The sequence below is a fragment of the Alosa sapidissima genome, chromosome 3 (genome assembly GCF_018492685.1).
Source record: "Alosa sapidissima isolate fAloSap1 chromosome 3, fAloSap1.pri, whole genome shotgun sequence".
Taxonomy (NCBI): Eukaryota; Metazoa; Chordata; class Actinopteri; order Clupeiformes; family Clupeidae; genus Alosa; species Alosa sapidissima.
The window spans coordinates 27,616,761-27,637,932 of record NC_055959.1 but is presented as its reverse complement, the minus strand read 5'-3'; the positions used below and the strand labels follow the sequence as shown (position 1 = coordinate 27,637,932).

At 39.0% G+C, this 21,172-nt stretch overlaps 1 protein-coding gene and 1 long non-coding RNA gene across 2 annotated transcripts; one reads left to right on the top strand and one right to left on the bottom strand.

The window, feature by feature from the left end:
* The first annotated feature begins 2,024 nt into the window (after positions 1–2,024).
* Positions 2,025–3,075, top strand: LOC121705465. The gene is made up of 2 exons (XR_006030799.1): positions 2,025–2,182; positions 2,916–3,075. It is a non-coding gene; the product is annotated as an uncharacterized LOC121705465 (long non-coding RNA).
* A 2,779-nt stretch (positions 3,076–5,854) lies between these two features.
* LOC121705456 (protein S100-A1-like) lies at positions 5,855–8,155 on the bottom strand. Its single transcript, XM_042086453.1, has 3 exons — positions 8,087–8,155; positions 6,290–6,423; positions 5,855–6,043 (listed from the first exon to the last, which is right to left on the bottom strand). Exons 2-3 carry the CDS (start codon positions 6,416–6,418, stop codon positions 5,912–5,914), a joined length of 261 nt encoding a protein of 86 aa, XP_041942387.1. The 5' UTR covers positions 6,419–6,423; positions 8,087–8,155; the 3' UTR covers positions 5,855–5,911.
* Between the last annotated feature and the right edge of the window lie 13,017 nt (positions 8,156–21,172).

Sequence of the window (21,172 nt, the reverse complement as noted above, 5' to 3'; positions counted from 1 at the left end):
TTTGGCAGAGAGGGTATACCTTTGCTCATACCAAGCAACAACCTCCCCCAACAACATGCCCAGAACCAATCTGAACATCAGAAGCATGTATGCTTCTGGGAAATCACCCTAAACTTCACCACCAACGTTTTCCATCAAACGCTGTCCACTCCAGCACATGAGAATATGCAATACAAATTCAACATATGCTGCCAAATGTTCTTTTTCTGACATTGCATAGATGGTAATATCATAAGGAACAATGATGAACCATACAAAGAGTTTGCATCAATATTTAGCCTCATAAATGGAAATACATTATTTTTTTCTGATGTCCGCTCCAACACATTTCAAGTATAGTGTTTAGGATTATGGTAAACCATACATTTTCAGAATTAAGTTATCTTGTGTAATGCTATCATGCAGTTAATAAGCATATTTTACCAGGTGGTGCTATATACTAGCCTGACCACGCCCACTTTTCTCCTTTCAGGGAGATACTAGTCTGGAACACCATAGTTCAGTTTCCATCAAACAAACAAAAAATGTCAGGCCAATCAACAACAAGGGGGATGACAAAATCAAAACTGACTATGGTAAATGGTAGAAGCAATGCCTGCAAAACTGCAAACATCAAAAATTGTAGATGGAAAAATGCAGAAATGTATTTACACCAAAAGTAAGCTCACATACATTGTTTCCTGACTGCCTATTCTGTTTATAGTTTGTAAAGTTTAGGTGACTCTGATCAGTGTGAAAGACCAATGATTTCAAATTTTATGATATTTCTACGCCCGTCACAATGCTAGCATTGTAAAGGATTCCCAATCGTGAGTGACCAGACTATTCACTCATGAATGAGTTTGGCTTACCATGCAGGCAAGCTATATACCCCTCAAAAGATTAGAATAAACAGTCATGTTTTCATATCATAAGACCCTTACGTTGATGCCACCTTATCTCTGTCCCTTTTAGTCATTTGTTCATATTTGGAGGGATTTCTTTTCTTTAGTCTGCTTTGACCATGGGGTTTTGTCATGGAATTCACAGGTGATTTTGGTTTTGATCAATCCATGAGTTGAACATGACACTTTCAGGGTTTTTAGTCAATGTAAAGGCTCACTTAATGAATCTGAAACCCATTTGATTCTATTTACCACTTTCTTACTGCAGAGGGTGAAGCACAGTTGATTAAAACTAGAAAAGCATTTCCTGAAGGAAATACAGTGCATGAAAATGCAAAAATATGATGTAAAATATCATACAGAGTAAAAACAAACTATATTGGTTGCTAAGTAGATGAGGTTTAATATAGTTGGAATGACTGAAGAGTTAAATAGGTGGATACTTTAAATGGTTAAATTATTTAGGTAGATAGTTGACGATAACTGACAGTTGGAATGGCTCTAATGTTTGCTAGCAGTTATGCTAACTATGTTAACAAAGATAATAATGTTAACCAACCCATACAAAAATGTGATATATGGCAATATATGAACATATATGTCAAATAACAGGGACTTATAATTTTACTTATATGGACATATATGTGATTCAAATATTTATGTCAAACATATATTCAAAGCTATATGTCCATACATGCATACAAAATATTTGAATTTCCCATATAAGATGCTATATATCTTCATATACTAGATCCAATTATTTGTTTTCCAAATATATGGAGAAGTTTATGTGTGAATATGTGACAGACTTATATGTAGTCTCTATGTATGGTGGCATACATATCCATACACTAGATTCCACTACTTATTTTCTAAATATATGGAGAACTTTATGTGTGAATATGTGGCAGACATATTTGTAGTCTCCATATATGGTGGCATACATATCCATACACTAGATTACATTACTTATTTTCCAAATGGAGAACAGTGTGAATATATTTGTTTATGTCTTGGCGTCACAGATAAGGTGTCGACTATGCTGCCTTATGTGTCAATGTTTTGTGTGGAGCGCTTTGGGTTGCACTATGTGCATGAAAAATGTGTGAGGCCAAAGCTACTTTAAATATAACGGATGCTTATTGCATCTTGATATGCGCATGCGCACACAGCAATACCCATCCCCCACCCTGGACTGACATTTGAACTCCAACCACGGTGACTTCAACCATCACTTTTTGTCATGCATCTGACTGTGTAGCCTAAGCTGTACAAACTCTGCTGTCATCATATCCAAGGTAAGAAAGCCTTTAGTAAACGGGAATCAGTTATAAAATATTGTTTTTATAATGTAATGTTAACCAAATCCGTTTGTTAACAGTCTAACCATCATGTTACAATTAGCTAATGTTAATGTTATCAATTAGCTATCGATAATGTTAGCGAGCTAATATTGCTAACGTTAGTGATGTTAGCTGTTAATGTTAACTTTTCCATTAACTAACTTTACCATTATGTGGAATATCTAAAATGGTAGTTAACATCATATCCAACAACAAGCCTGTCTGAGATGTCGTTATGAATATAAGTTTTAGTTTGAATGAAATATCAGGTGTGAGTAAGTTAGCTAACCTAGCTATAGCAGCTAACTTATATTTAAAGTGGCTGCTAAAAACCATGCAGGCTAACGTGAATGTTAGTAGGCCTAAATGGATCTTTAGTTTGTGAAGGGTAGTGTTAAGCCATCCTTACAACAGAAGACTTTGAAGATTTGGGAAAGATTCTTGAAATGGGGGGCATTAGTTAAAAGACTCCAATCTTTCAAGAATCTTTCCCAAATCTTGTCAAAGTATTCTGATGTATGGATCATTAGGCTACATGTTCTTCATCTCATAGCCCTTATTTAAGCTTACTTGTGCCAAGATGTGTGTTTATTAAAGATGCATGTGAAGGTAGTAGTGCTTCAGTGATGGTCTTTTCATGTTATGTGTGTTTTACAGCATATTAATCTTCTCTGTTCCCTGTTTGCAGGTGGTGATTTGTGAGGACTGCTGCCCTGAGAACACAGAGTACATTCTGCATATGCCAAATCAATGTGTGCCACTTCCATAAAGGGGAAAAAAGTTTCTACCTGGAGAGTGTACTCACTGTTTGTGTGGAAAAACTAAACTTTAATAAAAGGTTAAACAAATATTTTGTGTGTTTTCTTTGGAACATCAACAATGTTATATTTCTGATACAGATATTGTGACATATTTCTATAAATGTGACATAGCAGAACATTACATACATTTTGCAATATATTTACCTTATATGAGTGCAAATATATGTCCATAGACATATATTTGCAATATATTGGTATCCCTAGTATGCGTACAAATACATAACTTATCATATATTAACATATATGCAACTAACATATATTTGTAATATATTTGTATATCTGGGAAAATATATGTGACGTATATAAAAACGGCCAATTTTGCTATATTTTGAAATATATTTGACATGTATGTGTATATATGTGACTTATATGTGTGAAGCATACATTGACATATACATAATATATGTGATTTACATATATTGCCATATATCACATTTTTGTATGGGAAGTTACTTAACTAGCTAATGTTTTCATTTTTAAAAGTTATGCTAACTAGCATGCTAACATGGGACTTAGCTAACCTAGCTAATCATTTTTAGTAGCTATGCTAACTAGCGTGCTAGCAATGCTAACATGTTACTTAGCTAACTTAGCTAATCATTTTGAGCAGTTTTGCTAAAAATGCTAACAATGTTAGCAATGCTAAGATGCTAACTAGCTACAGTGGGTAGGAGTCATAGTCGATGACAAGTAACAGTTACAATGGCTGAACAGTTAAAAAGTTCAGTAGTTTAAAGGGTTAAATTGTTTAACAGTGAAATATTGTAGTGAGGACTTTTATTTTGAAACAGTTTTTGGCAGAGGAAGCAGTTGAAAAGGATGTGTAGTCTTAATAGGGCCAGTTTGTATGCTTAAAGCCTGAGACTGGCAGTTGGGCCAGGTGAGGAGTAGGGGGAGGAGGGGGGATGATTTCGCTAACGTCGGAGCGTGTGACGTATGGAAAAGGAGGTCGGCTTAAATAGGCCTACCCTGCGGCGGCAGTGGGTGAGTTAATTGCTGTCAATCATCCCGAAGGCTCCACCCGAACTTTGTTTAGAAAACATAATTTATGTAGACAGACAATCTAATACTTAGATTTTTTATACGTTTTTCCCAATATCACCCCTTCTTGAGTGTTTTTCCTAAAGTTATCCATGCGCCTATGCCTTGAAACAACTTTTTTATCCTTCAACAGACATATTTTGAATGTGTAAAACCCCAAAAATTACATTTTTAGATGATTTAATGTTTTACCGTATTACCCATATTACCCATGTTCCAGGGATTACAAAGACAGTGTTGAATGGATAATGTGAAATGCAAAGACAGTGTTGAATGGATAATGTGAAATGCAAAGACAGTGTTGAATGGATAATGTGAAATGCAAAGACAGTGTTGAATGGATAATGTGAAATGCAAAGACACTGTTGAATGGATAATGTGAAATGCAAAGACAGTGTTGAATGGATAATGTGAAATGCAAAGACACTGTTGAATGGATAATGTGAAATGCAAAGACACTGTTGAATGGATAATGTGAAATGCAAAGACAGTGTTGAATGGATAATGTGAAATGCAAAGACACTGTTGACTGGATAATGTGAAATGCAAAATGCAATAAAGAAAAATAAATGACCACGTTATTTGGACAGTAGGTCAGTCTGGTCTGAACTAGATAGACCTGGAAGTACAAACGAGGCCGGTTTTCGCTAACTCTTCCTCTCTCACTCCCACACACCACACCCACAGAATTACTCAATCTCAGTTACTTGCTCACCCACACTCATAATAAGTTTGACTGTTTTTGGAAGAACTTTTGAATTAGGAATTTCTGGTGTGTGATATTCTCTATTAGTGGAGCGGTTAAGCTCAAACTTTCCTGACAATGGATCATTTTAAGAGAAGCATCTCTTCTCATTTCGAAGATATGTGTATATACAGTCTATGGGGATGACAAGTATTTTATAGGTGAAAAGGGTAGAAAACAGACACAACTAACATATTTTACCATAAATCAATCAAATTTAGTTTAATAGTCAAAAGAAACAGGCTATTTTTATTTTGCTGTTGAATTGTATGGGGACGCTGTGGCACAGCTGGCTATAGACTTCATACCATTTAGGTCCACGGGGAGCCGAGTTTGTGTCTGACCCACCCAGGTAATTTCCCGACACCACCCCAAATCTCTCCCACTTGCTTCTTTTCACTTTCTCACTGTCTTATCAACTTAAAAGCATAAAAGCCCAAATATGTAGACGCTTGCCCACACTCTCCTCACATCTACATTATACTGTGTGTGTATACTGTATATATAACAAACAGAACAGATCAGAACACTGTTTTAGTCACTGCAGTCACCTGTCACAGCTGTATACTTTAATGCTGCCATTTACAGTGCCCCAAAATATCACAGACTTTCCACTACAATTCTCATTGGGCATGGGGTTCTTTTCAGTATTCAATTCATGGGGTTCTTTTCATTTTTCTATGTACCTCTTTTACCCCTTCATTTCTAAAACCTTTCGAAGAATCATTTTCAGTGTGCCTATATGAAAAGTGTATGACCATCATGCCTGCAGCCTCTTTTGCAAGCAATGGAAGGGGCATGCAGAGACATTGAGGTGGGGTCAGTTCAGGGGTGGATATGGCACACAAGGTGATACTAAATTTTTCCCGTTGTCTAGCCCAAGAGGCCATCGCCTGCGATGTGGACAAGGACTTGTAGCTAGATCTGAACAGAAGGCAGGATCCCTTATTTGGCTGTGTGTAGAGTTTTGACATAAGCCACATTCTGCAAAAAGTGTGTAATCAATAGGCAAAAACTGTAATATATTTAATATTTATTAAGAACAGATAGCACCATCTAGTGGTAGTAGTGATGAAATCAACACTTGTCATTGATTGCTACTGATAGGGCAGCCACCATGATGACAAACTCAGAGAAGTCGACTGATCCATTACCATCCTGGTCCAGTCCTTTAAACACCTTGTCTATAGCATTCTTGTCCTTTGCATTCTGATGGGAAGAGAGAGTATGGCCGTCAGCATTGTGGTAACTATATCTCACAGTAGCCTACCAAACACAGTTGCTGCTGTGAGATTGAAGTTATTTCTTCTTATTTATAACGCTAGTTAATTATTTGTTTTGTGGACGCTAAAACTTAGGCAAATGTCTATAGTGACTAATGACAGTTAATGATGATTAATCTGTAATATTTTCAAGCCCCTTAAAGTTTATTTTAGGTAGAATGTCAAGTCTTACCACAAGGAGATTGCCGAATTCAGCCTCCAGAAGAGTCTTTAGCTCAGTCTTGTTTAGGGTTTTGTCCTGGCCAGCATTTTTACGGAAGACTCCAATGATTGCCATCATAGCAGCCTGCAGTTGACTCATGGTGACTGTGAAAGAGAGACAGCACAGTGAGGGGCAGATTTACGTACATTTGCGAATGCAGCTTTATCAGTGCCATGGCCAATCCGCAGAAAGCGCTGTGACTCAATGTACAAAGAAGCAAAACTGGTGCAGACATATTTCACCGCAAAACAGACACGTGTTTTCATAGGCAGTTTTCATATACAGTACAGAGGAATACCTGATTACACACATTTTACAATTCTCCCATTTTTTTTACACAAAACTCCCACTTTCCCTGCATATGCATGACACGGAAAAGCGCAAAATTGCCATTCTCAGCACCTGCGACAGGCAGCCTGAGTATTTTTGTGCGGCCAGTACATACCATGCCATGTTTTTATGTTGCGAAATACGCCTCAAATGGGCGTAAAAGGGACGTCTACCTCCAGTGTTTAGTTTGCACAATAAAACAGGTTTCAGCTTTCTGTATGTGATCTGATCCAATCTTGACACTGCACCTATATTGTTTATTCTATCACATGTATTATACACACACACACACCCATGTGTATTTGTGTATGTGGGTGTGTGTGTGGACTGGTGATTGAGCCTATCCTCCCTGTGACCTTTGTCTTTATGTTGCTAGCAGCTTACTTGACCAGTTTGACATAGTTGACCAATGGTGCCACACCCAAAAACTGGCATCACTTTCAGAAACTAAAAAAACATTCTTGGCTCTATGGTTACAGACTCATCACTCAAGTTAAGTAATGTCAGATCCTCGATTCCTGGAGTTGATGCATTTACATTACATTTATTCATTACATTACATTACATTTAGCAGAGACTTACAAATGTCAACTGTATTACTGTACAAGGGCCAGTCTCCTCAGAGCAACTTGGGGTTAAGTGCCTTACTCAAGGGCACAATGGTGGAACCACCCCCCAGTTTCATATGAATTATATTTATCTGGAAAACTTGAACTAGGGATAGTTCAGTTACATTTTGCTTGGATATGAAATAGATTCTCAGAGAAGTAATGCTTTCCATTGTATTAGCAGCCCTCTAAAATGGTGCATTGTTAAAGACATAGAATTAAACCAAAGAGGTTACATTAATGTACTTTCGATTCAAGTTTCCACAGGAAAAGGCATAGGGCTACAGAACATTAAAATTGGGATTTCATTAATAAATATCAAATTAATTAAAGATCAATTCCAATTGATTTTTTAATTTTTTAATCCCATCCCTGCTTGAGAAACAGTGGCTGAAGGTTATGGTGTTATTGAATGAATTTGTATCACAGCTGTAAGAAACAGAGGAAGACTGCTTTCACAAATTGACATTTGGGTCTACTATACATTTGAATGAAAATTATGTTTTAGAGGCTCTTTTTTTAGATTTCATAGCTTTTCCCCTTAAGAGTGCTTTCAAAAGAAGCAGTGATGAAGCATTGTGGCAAATAGAAATACATTACATTCTGGAACTGTATGTCGGAGATCTCCAAGTTAACCACTTTGAAAAGGTGCAGTGTACTCACTGTTAAATGTAACCTTCAGCTGATTCTTATCACAAAAATTGATTAATTTGCAATGGACGAACCAGCACTGATCACGTATTCCAATCAAAGCTTAATGGTGAGGGGGAATATGCAGATATAAACCCAGCAAGACAGAAATGATAAAAAGCCCCCAAGTTGAACTCACCGACTGATGTGCTGTGAACCTGGTCTGGATGAAGAGAGTCGTGGTGAATGTTGAGCAGAAGTTGTGAAACTGGGAGGGATGAGCTGCATCTTTAATGCTTTCCAGCCAGCCACACCCTGTCTCTTTTAATCCCCCCATAGCCTCCTTTCACTCAAGTAAATCCCTCACTGGCGTCCACACCTCTTCTTTCTACCACTCCCCTCTTAACATGCCATGACACATCTATGAACTACTACACAAGTACACAAGCGAAGCGGCGGTCATATAGGTTTACTCAGATTTTTTTCTTTTTTTTTTTCTTTTTCGCAAGTCCAAATTTCCGTCAAGGATTCCCGGGACACTGGAAGACCGGGGTAGACGATACTGGGTGAGCATGTAACCCCATATGGATAGCATGGAACCATCGTTTTTCGTTTTGATCTGTAGCCACCCCCCCCCCCCGCTGGACTGCACCCCCCGAAAGGAGGGTAGGGCAGACACAGTTTTCTGTGAATATCGAGAACCGTAAGGTTTAGGAGGACCATTTGTTTTTTGTATGTTGATCTCAAGGGGCCATGTCAACCCATTCCATAACCACTCATTTCATGTATAGCGCCACCTAGTTAAACACAAAAAAGTAAAAATGAGGTGTTGTAATTGAAGGTATCTGTGACCTAACATAGTCAAAACTGCACGAAATTGGAATTGTAGGATCATTATGACACCCTCTGTATGCACGCCAAGTTTTGTGGAATTCCGTTCATGGGGGGCCACACAATAAATTAATTTATGTTACTATACACCAACTGGCCTGTAGGTGGCCGGAGACAGTTTTCTGTGAATATCTCGAGAACCGTAGGGCCTAGGAGGTCCACCTTTTTTATGTATGTTGGTCTTAAGGGGGCATGTCAACCCATCCCATTACCACTTATTTCATGTATAGCGCCACCTAGTTAAAAATTAAAAAGCAAAAAATTAGGTGTTTTCATCACAATATCTCTGGCTGACAAGGTCAAAACTGCACGAAATTAAAAGTGTAGGATCATTATGACACCCTCCGAATGCATGCCAAGTTTTGTGTACTTTCGTTCATGGGGGGCCTTACAATAAAATAATTTATGTGTACATTTAGTGACGTACACCAACAAGGATTCCCGGGACACTGAAAGACCGGGGTACACAAAACTTGGTGGGCATGTACCCCCACATGGATAGCATGGAACCGTCATTCTTCGTTTTGATCTGTAGCCCCCCCGCTGGACTGGACCCCCCGAAAGGAGGGTAGGGCAGACACAGTTCTCTGTGAATATCTTGAGAACTGTAGGGCCTAGGATGACCAATTTTTTCCGTATGTTTGCCTCCAGGGGTCATGTTAACTCATTCCATGTGCACACATGTGCATAAACAGATACACACGCACACACATACATTTACAGTAATCATACGTATGACACATACTCACACAGTAGACATATGTACGCATGCATGCACATGCACAAACACACATACGCAGGCAAACACACAAGCACGCACATACACACACACACCCACACACATAAACATAAATTTGTACACGCACACATGCACATAATTCAAGAATTTTTCCCATCATCTACTCCCTGAATTTTTGGTCATTGATACCCGGGACACCGAACCACCGGGGTACATGAAATTTGGTGGGTATGTAGCCCCACTAGACTTTTACGGAAAAATTTCATTTCGTCCCCGGGGACCACCACCCCCCCCCCCCCCCGGGCTGGGCCCCCCGAACCGCAAAAAAAAAAAACAGTTTTTCCTAAATAACTACCTGAACCGTGGCACTGAGGATGAAGAATCTTTTATGGTATGTTGGTCTCAAGGGCCCACATCAACCTGGCTCATAATCACTCATTTGTGATTTGCACCCCCACCCCCCGGTAAAAAATGAAAATGCAATATTATTCTGCTTTAATTGCCCCTATCTTCAGTTAAGATGTTCAGAACTGCACCACATTTTATGTGTATGATTGACCTGGCATTCTCTGGGGGTATGCCAAGTTTCGTAGAATTTCATCCATGGGGGGGGTCTAAAAAAATTAGGTTATGTGTACATTTAGTGACTGTACACTCATTGGCCTGTAAATGGCGGTGCACACATATACACATGCACACACACAGGCACCCACATACTATCGGTATTAGAACGGCCGATACATAATTACAAATTCAGTAGGATTAAAAGAAAGCCAAAATAAATATTCATCATCATCATCATGGCTGCATTTTCAGTATTGGCGATAAGTAGTCGTTTGTCCACTAGATGGCGCATCGTTGCAGTGAGACGTAATTTTGTTGGAAGTTAAAAGTGGGTTGGAAAAAACAATGGACGCTTCCTAAAAGGACTGTAATTTACCGCAGCAGACATCTAATAAGGATGGGACGATGTTCACATGAAGTGTAATTCCCATTTCTTCTTGAAGCCGAAATAAATCTGAGGATGTTTATCGGACATGCTTGGTTTTTACAGCAGGTACGTTAATCTTGTAATATCAATAAGGACCTAGGTAATGTTACCGTTAGCGTTGGTTGAGTGATGGAGGCATTTGATTGATTGCATTTGTAGAAAACTATAAATGCGGTTATACCAAGCAAATTGATAGCAGCACTGTTTGTATCTTTCGACTGTCATTTATTGCACGTGCTACAAAATCATTCTGTGCAATGGAAGATTTACCAACGTTACACCGGTCTGATACAGTTTTGCCTATACATGCGTGAGACTGAGACGCCTGTTTATTTTGTTCTAAGTGCGTTCATGGTGTGAGAGGGGAATCGATGTGCTTTGATTACAGCTTGGTAGTTGTAGTCTTGTGAAATTAAAAAGCACGTGTGTGTGAAGTATCCAAACAATGACACCTTCATTTCATTATGGCTGCTTTAGCAACACACCTTAAGCTACTGTGTAGTGGGTCCCATTTAGAAGTGGCTACTTCATTCGCGCTTTCCTTGACTCATGGAGGTGCTTGAATGTTATTACAATTTTTCGCCACGATATGGCAGTTTAAGTCCGCTTGATACTGTAAGGCGTAAGCCATTGGTTTCCAAAGGAGATTTTATTTGTGTCGTCAGCATAGCCTATTGACAATTTATGTTGTAAATAGGCCTACCTTATAATCCTACCTGTAGCTTAGGGAAGCTAACAGCTTTCTATTAGGATCTAGTTTGTTAGTTACCGTTTTGTCATAACTCCCTGATGCATTTTTGCATTTAGAATAGCCAGAGCGTGTATATCTCAATCGGAAAATTAAACAATATCGGGTGCCTATGGACTAGGCTGGGTGAACCCAGCCTGATCTGCCCGGTATTTATTTTTTGATTTCTTAAAAGATTGAGCTTGGTCTGATGAAAGCCAGACTAGCCATGGACCTCAGTTACACAATGCAAGGGAACATGAATCAGCCTATATTTGCACGAACAATAACGGACAATAGCTCTTCAACTTTGGCCCGTTAAAATGTGTATGAACAGTCTAGCGACGCATTTCATCAAGGCCCATTTGGACATGTCAGTTATTTGCACCACTGGCTAGATGTAAAACAGCATTTCGTTTCAGACTAGGCTACTGTTACTTAATTTGTGCATTAACAATAACGTTTCAGACTACTGTTACTTAATTTGTGCAGTGACAATAAAGTATTACATGAACTAAAGATGACTAAAATCTTATGTAGAAGAAGAAACATTCACAAAAAATCCATCCATTCAAAAATGACCTTTGTTTTTGATAGCTGTTGAAAACGGCATGGAACTGACAGAGATGTTTTTGTTTATAAATACATTAAAAAATAAATAAATAAATAAATAACATTATGCTGATACCTTTTGCTTTTCCCAAATACAATGTAGCCTACAGGTGTAAGTGACCTTTCATCAATCCAGTTGCAATGGATGAACTGTGATGAACTGCCCTACTTGTGATTGTTTAGATATTTTAAATGTTTTATAACAATGCTACATCTTCTTTGGCTATTCTACAATCTATTCACCTTTTCAGCACCAGTAGGCTACTTTCTGTGCAGCCGCACACACACACTCAGGCATGCCAAACAAGCATACACAAAAGTTTCAAGAGTGGGGGATGGAGTAAAATATGGAGACAAATTGAAGTGTGATTTATTTTCGCGGAACGGATGTACAGGACTGAGCGGCGGTCATATTTTGTACCGCTATGCGGTACATCTAGTTTATGTGTACATTTAGTGACCGTACACCAACAAGGATTCCCGGGACACTGAAAGACTTGGTGGGCATGTAACCCCACATGGATAGCATGGAACCATCGTTTTTCGTTTTGATCTGTAGCCCCCCCGCTGTACTGGACCCCCTGAAAGGAGGGTAGGGCAGACACAGTTTTTTGTCAATATCTTGAGAACCGTAGGGCCTAGGATGACCAATTTTTTCCGTATGTTTGCCTCCAGGGGTCATGTTAACTCATTCCATGTGCACACATGTGCATAAACAGATACACACGCACACACATACATTCACAGTAATCATACGTATGACACATACTCACTCACACAGTAGACATATGTACGCATGCATGCACATGCACAAACACATACGCAGGCAAACACACAAGCACGCACACACACACACACACACACACACACCCACACACATAAACATAAACGTGTACACGCACACATGCACACAATTCAAGAATTTCTCAGAATTATGAACAGGCAAGATGGGGGTGGGGTTGTATAAAATGAATTTTACATGTGAAATCTATGAACTAATCATGTTTTGGTACTTGTTGTCTAGCAGATACCAGTGAGAATTGAGTGTGGATAATGCAATTTAGTGAGACAGAATCATATAGGCCTTTCAGCATGATTTATTTTTGTGGAAAAAATGTGCTGGACTGGGCGGCGGTCATATTTTGTACCGCTCTGCGGTACATCTAGTTTTGTTTACTTACTGTATGAGGAACAGGTTGCTAAACACAAAATGCTAAAACAAATGCTGTCAAGTCAACTCAAGTTTATTTATATAGCCCATTTCATACACAGAGGTCATTCAATGTGCTTTACATAAACAAAACCAAACAATAATAACAAATAAAAAGCATAGAAAGGCAATATAGTCAAAGAATAGTTAAAAGGTAAAGATTATAATAAAAAGAAAACATAAAACACAAGGTAAAATAATTTAAAAATAAAGGATAATTAGTAAGCAAAAAACAAAGGCAAAAGTAGTAAAAAAAAAGTAATAAAAGATAAAGTAGAATAATTATCCAGGCAGATTCAGAATTTGTAACTCGGCACAGTTAGCAGAAAGCATCTGAGAACAGTTTGGTCTTAAGTCTAGATTTAAAACTGGCTACAGTTGGGGCCTTTTTGATGTCATCCGAAAGTTGATTCCACAGCTGAGCCGCATAGCAGCTAAAAGCTGCTTCACCATGTTTAGTTCTAACAGGTTTTACTAGCAGGTTTTACACCTGGGACCTGAGAGGACGAGAAGGTGTGTACTGCTGAAGCATGTCTGACAGGTATTTAGGTCCTACTCCATTTACTGATTTATAAACAAGCAATTGATCTTTAAAGTCAATTCTGTGACTTACTGGAAGCCAGTGCAAGGACTTAAGAATTGGTAAGTAAGTATTGGTGAGTAATGTGGTCAGTTCTTTTAGTTTTTGTTAGAATCCTAGCTGCTGCATTTTGTATCATCTGAAGCTGTTTAATAGTCTTTTTAGGAAGGCCTGTGAACAGTCCATTGCAGTAATCAACCCTGCTGGAGATAAATGCATGAATGAGTTTTTCTAAGTCATATTTTGACAAAAAACAAAAAACAAAAAACGTAATACAAGAACTGTAATTACCTCAACACCAGTAAATTCAGATGTTAACTTCAGGCCTCGTACCAGAAATACAGAAAGATCAGCAAACTACTACAGGGCTTGTGGTCCTAAGGGAAGCCCACAACCCCTAACACTATGGAACAGATTTGAATGCCTCCGGGACGTGAGAGAGGGATTTCCCAGGGAACAGACCCAAAGAAGACAGCGATCAAACCACAACAATACAAAGATGGGCACAGACAAGAAGCAGCACTCGACACCTATTCATCCCACAACCCTCGTCCTAGGCGACTCTGCTGTGAGACATATAAATGGGGAAAGGATGATTGTATGTTGTTTCCCAAATGCTTCAGTGTCTGACACAAAAAACAAGCTTGCAGAACTGGTGTCAAAATATGCAACTATCAAGCGCATCATTGTGCATGTTGGAGCAAATGACATCTACAGAGAACAGCTGTATGTCAAAGAAGATTTCAAGGAACTTTTCTCGGCCCCATATGAGCTTGGAATACAAATTTTCATCAGTGGCCCACTCCCAGCAGAGGGAAGCTTTGTATTTTCCAGACTATTCAGTTTAAACACCTGGCTCGCAAAAACATGCTTTTCAGTTGGGATGAATTTTATTGACAATTTTAACCTTTTTTGGAATCGCAGGGAATACTTCAGATCCACTATGAAATCCATAAAGGGATGCTCCGCACATATAACTCTGAAATATGCAAAGCAAGACAGTCTTTCTTTTCTAACATTATCAATAGAAGTTCAAATAACACTCGTATTCTATTTTCAACTGTTGATAAGTTAACAAATCCCCCCTCACAATTAGCGCCTGAACTTCTCTCAACTAATAAATGCAATGAGTTTTCATCTTTTTTTAAAGGTAAAATTGACAAAATCAGACTCAACATATCTGCTCAATTACAAATTCAACAACCTGAACTTCCAGCAACAAACAGAGGGAAACTAAACTTGATGTCAGAGTTCAGCTTGATAGACTACGAAACTCTTGAAAAAACGGTACAGAATCTCAGCCCTTCCACATGTGTCTTAGACACTCTGCCTACCAATTTCTTCAAAACTGTTTTTCACCTCATAGCGGCGGATGTCCTTCAAATTGTAAATGTATCATTGCTGTCTGGCACTTTTCCTAAGTCACTGAAAACAGCTGTTGTAAAGCCACTTCTCAAGAAGAATAACCTGGATGCCTCCATGCTAAACAATTACAGGCCCATATCCAATCTACCTTTTATTGGCAAAATTATTGAAAAAGTAGTCTTTAATCAATTAACCACCTTCCTAACATCAAATGGGTATTTTGATTACTTTCAGTCTGGTTTTCGGGCAAATCACAGCACTGAAACAGCTCTCATTAAAGTTTCCAATGACATACGCCTCAACACAGATTCAGGTAAAACATCAGTCCTAGTGCTACTGGACCTTAGTGCAGCATTTGACACTGTTGATCACAATATTTTACTACACAGACTAGAACACTGGGTTGGATTTACAGGCATAGTTATCAGCTGGCTAAAATCATATCTACAAGAAAGGAGCTTCTTTGTTGCCATCGGAAACTGTACCTCAACACCAACGTCCTTGACCTGTGGTGTTCCCCAGGGGTCGATCTTGGGGCCACTATTATTCAACCTCTATATGCTCCCACTTGGACAAATCATTCAAAATAATTTGATTTCATATCATAGCTATGCAGATGACACACAAATTTACTTAGCTCTATCACCAAACAACTATGGTCCTCTTGAATCTATGTGTCAGTGTATAGAACAAATCAACACCTGGATGTCTCAAAATTTTCTTCAGCTGAACAAAGAAAAAACTGAAATAATTATATTTGGTAAAAATGAGGAAAGACTTAGGGTTGCCACTCTCCTTGACACAAAAGGGTTGAAGGCAAAGGATACTGTTAAAAATCTTGGTGTATTAATTGACAGTGATCTACATTTCAACAGCCACATGAAAGCGATAACTAAATCAGCTTTTTACCACCTCAAAAATATTGTCAAACTCAGAGGGCTGATGTCAAAACATGACTTAGAAAAACTCATTCATGCATTTATCTCCAGCAGGGTTGATTACTGCAATGGACTGTTCACAGGCCTTCCTAAAAAGACTATTAAACAGCTTCAGGTGATACAAAATGCAGCAGCTAGGACTCTAACAAAAACTAAAAGAACTGACCACATTACTCCAATTCTTAAGTCCTTGCACTGGCTTCCAGTAAGTCACAGAATTGACTTTAAAGCACTATTGCTTGTTTATAAATCAGTAAATGGAGCAGGACCTAAATACTTGTCAGACATGCTTCAGCAGTACACACCTTCTCGTCCTCTCAGGTCCCAGGTGAAAAACCTGCTAGTAAAACCTACAGTTAGAACTAAACATGGTGAAGCAGCTTTTAGCTGCTATGCGGCTCAGCTGTGGAACCAACTTTCGGATGACATTAAAAAGGCCCCAACTGTAGCCAGTTTTAAATCTAGACTTAAGACCAAACTGTTCTCAGACGCTTTCTGCTAACTGTGCCGAGTTACAAATTCTGAATCTGCCTCGATAATTATTCTACTTTGTCTTTTATTACTTTTTTTTACTACTTTTGCCTTTGTTTTTGCTTACTAATTATTCTTTATTTTTAAATGATTTTACCTTGTGTTTTATGTTTTCTTTTTATTATGATCTTTACCTTTTAACTATTCTTTGACTATATTGCCCTTCTATGCTTTTATTTGTTATTATCGTTTGGTTTTGTTTATGTAAAGCACATTGAATGACCTCTGTGTATGAAATGTGCTATATAAATAAACTTGACTTGACTTGACTTGACTTGACTACTTCAGACCAAATAGCACAGAGCTGAGTTGGACTGGGGCCAAGATCTTAACCGAATACTATCACCTCTCTCTCCTGCACCCAACATTTTTTCTGCCAACCTTGAGCCGAGCCTCTGATAAGCGCTCAGTGGCCATACAGACGGAACAAGCGGATGACATCAACAACTCAGCTAAACCAAAACACTCTGCACAGGCTGAAACAGAGATATGCCCAACCTCCCCTGCTGTGGGGCCCTCTAATAACCACCCGCTAGCCTCCACTGAAATGCAGACCTTGGAGAAACATAAACAACCAGCTCAACAATGCCAAGCCATGTCCACTGGACAAGATAAGATGGGTGCTGCTAAAATGACTCAAAGTCAATCACTGGCGTCAAACTCCCTGGAATCTCAGCAAACAAATGGATGTGATGAGCATGAGGAGATAGCACCTATCAAAGCTGCTGAGAGGATATCAGAAAGGAAGGATCATGTTGTAACACCAGTACCAATACCCCTCCCCACCTCCGTCATCTCCTTGTCACCACAAACACACAACAACATGGAATACACTACTGGAATACATGCTGAAAGCGGAGCATCTACAACAAACTTCCCAGAACCTCAGCAGGCAGATGGAGACTCTGGATCAATTTTCAACCCCAACCTCCTTGATTTCCCATCACCACCCACACCCAATCACGTCCCCACCCAATCAAACTCCCCAGGCCACACAAACCCCCCTAATCTCCCATCACCATCCCCACCCCGTCATCCCACCACCCACTCAAACTCTACAGGATCCCCTGAATACCCATCACCATCCCCACCCAAGCACATGATGTTCCCTGCAAGAATGGAGAGACTGCTACCAGTAGCCATGCAGAGTTTTACTAGCCCAAGATCATTAGCACCAAAGAAGCGAAGGGCACCTCCACCCCCTCGCCCTCCCCCTCCCCGTTTAGAAGGATCTCTTAAGCAGCAGCAACCTCTTAGTTCATTTTCTCAGCCGGCATATAGCATGGAATGTGCAGTGGAAAATACAGATGGCAGCAGCAGGGGACAATTATATGATAACTGTATTGCATGATATTCTCAGGGTCCCTGCAATATAAATGGTACTGACAGTAGTTTCGAGAACATGCCGGGACCCAGTAAGCCCATGACATTCTCTATTCCTGTATTGACAAGAAATAGAACACAAATGCATCGAGCTTATAGGGTAAACCAGTCCAATCTCCTACCCGTACCACATCAACCTCAGATTTCCCCCATGGATCATATTTCCCCAACACTTACAGCAAAACTAGCACTCCTAAATATCAGATCTCTTTCAAACAAATCATTCTTAATGTATGATCTAATTTGCACACACAACCTTGATTTTTTACTTTTAACTGAGACATGGTTAGATCAAGCAAACAGTGCTGCTACTCTCATCGAATCAGCTCCCCCAAACTTCAGTTTCTTGAGTGCTACCAGAGCAAATAAAAGAGGTGTGGGGATAGCCACAATTTTCAAGACGTCTTTTCAGTGCAATCAGTCGTCATTCGGTGACTTTACTTCATTTGAATATCTGTGTGCATGCATTAAGTCTTCTCCTCAGATTTTATTACTGACAATTTACAGGCCTCCAAAACATTCAGCTAAAGTTTTTCTTGAAGAGCTAGGTGAACTGCTATCAGTTGTTTGCATAGAGTTTGACTGTCTTATTATATCAGGGGATCTAAACTTGCATGTGGATAATCCTGAAAACAATTATGCCAAGGAATTCATTGCACTAATCGATACTTTCTCCCTAACACAGCATGTACAGGGGCCAACACACTCTCTCGGCCATACCCTCGACCTTGTTATCACAAAGGGTCTCGATGTCTCTACAGCTGTTAAAGACCTGGCCTTATCTGATCATTTCTGCGTGTTCTTTGATGTGTCTATGTCCCCACACACTCAAAACACAGCTATGATGGTAAAAAGGAGAATCATAAATGATCAGACAAGTGCTGTCTTTGAGCAAGCGCTTTCACTAAAGTCAAGTCAACTGTCAGACTCTGAAGACTTATGTGATCACTTTAATGCAAAAATGGCAAACATTATGGATGACATTGCTCCATTACAATTCAAGAAAGTTAAGGACAAACAGAAAGCACCATGGAGGCAAAATCCAGCAGTTAAACTTCTAAAAAGAGAGTGTAGGAAGACTGAAAGAAAATGGCGTAAATACAAACTTCAGATCCACTATGAAATCCATAAAGAGATGCTCCGCACACTCTGAAATATGCAAAGCAAGACAGTCTTTCTTTTCTAACATTATCAATAGAAGTTCAAATAACACTCGTATTCTATTTTCAACTGTTGATAAGTTAACAAATCCCCCCTCACAATTAGCGCCTGAACTTCTCTCAACTAATAAATGCAATGAGTTTTCATCTTTTTTTAAAGGTAAAATTGACAAAATCAGACTCAACATATCTGCTCAATTACAAATTCAACAACCTGAACTTCCAGCAACAAACAGAGGGAAACTAAACTTGATGTCAGAGTTCAGCTTGATAGACTACGAAACACTTGAAAAAACGGTACAGAATCTCAGCTCTTCCACATGTGTCTTAGACACTGCCTACCAATTTCTTCAAAACTGTTTTTCACCTCATAGCGGCGGATGTCCTTCAAATTGTAAATGTATCACTGCTGTCTGGCACCTCTCCTAAGTCACTGAAAACAGCTGTTGTAAAGCCACTTCTCAAGAAGAATAACCTGGATGCCTCCATGCTAAACAATTACAGGCCCATATCCAATCTACCTTTTATTGGCAAAATTATTGAAAAAGTAGTCTTTAATCAATTAACCACCTTCCTAACATCAAATGGGTATTTTGATTACTTTCAGTCTGGTTTTCGGGCAAATCACAGCACTGAAACAGCTCTCATTAAAGTTTCCAATGACATACGCCTAAACACAGATTCAGGTAAAACATCAGTCCTAGTGCTACTGGACCTTAGTGCAGCATTTGACACTGTTGATCACATTATTTTACTACACAGACTAGAACACTGGGTTGGATTTACAGGCATAGTTATCAGCTGGCTAAAATCATATCTACAAGAAAGGAGCTTCTTTGTTGCCATCGGAAACTGTACCTCAACACCAACGTCCTTGACCCGTGGTGTTCCCCAGGGGTCGATCTTGGGGCCACTATTATTTAACCTCTATATGCTCCCACTTGGACAAATCATTCAAAATAATTTGATTTCATATCATAGCTATGCAGATGACACACAAATTTACTTAGCTCTATCACCAAACGACTATGGTCCTCTTGAATCTATGTGTCAGTGTATAGAACAAATCAACACCTGGATGTCTCAAAAATTTCTTCAGCTGAACAAAGAAAAAACTGAAGTAATTATATTTGGTAAAAATGAGGAAAGACTTAGGGTTGGCACTCTCCTTGACACAAAAGGGTTGAAGGCAAAGGATACTGTTAAAAAGCACGGTCATATTAACACAGCACTAGCCCAGTGAAGGATCATGTAAACCCCATCCCCAGAAACCAGTTTCAAACCAAGTTTGCGCTGATGATGCATGATCACTGATCAAATTGCTATTTTCTGACAGGATGAGCACAACCATGCAGGTTGTCTGAATCTCAAGCTCTTTAGCCTAGCATTTTAATGCTGTATTCACAGCACGGTGACAAAATGCTGTTGTTTATGAGTTCATAGCCTGGTTATTTATCAAGGACTATCACGTTTTATATGTTATTATGATCACTCGCATCGCATTACCATGGGGTTACTGTGTAGGTAATGCTACGGTTAACTTAACATGCCCATCATTACACTGGAGAGATGTTAGAAAACTTTTAAGCTACTTAAGGTAGCTCATTATCTCAGATCAGTGAAGAACTACCAGAGAAAACGTTGGGGAGAAAACTAAAACAAGTTAATGTTAGACTTAGACTAGCTGTGTTACAGTTTCTCGTTGCAAAATTAAAATCTCCATGTGCTTTTGTAGGCTACACGCAGTCTCAAAAACACTGTTTACAGCTCTTGAGTCACGTACTAGGTCATTATTTTTATAATGATAATTTAGATAGGCCTAGGCTACACTTATGGGGTTGGTGCTATTGCGTTTCCTAAAGAATCTCCCGTCTTGGTTTTGTACAGAAATTAATATTAAGTGACACATACGTAAAAGGGAGAAAAAAAGCAGGCTACGTTCTGGAATTTAATTTAATAGCCTATTGTTGTAATGGTAGGATAACTACACAGTTTACACAATAATTACAGTGTGTTATAAATGATGTATATCAATGCATTTATTGTCTGTCAATTACCCAAAATTGTGGCTCTGTGTCTCATTGAACAGTAGCTTATTTAATGCATTCTAATCCATTGTCGATCACTTCCGGGAACTTTTTGAAGTTTACATGAACCA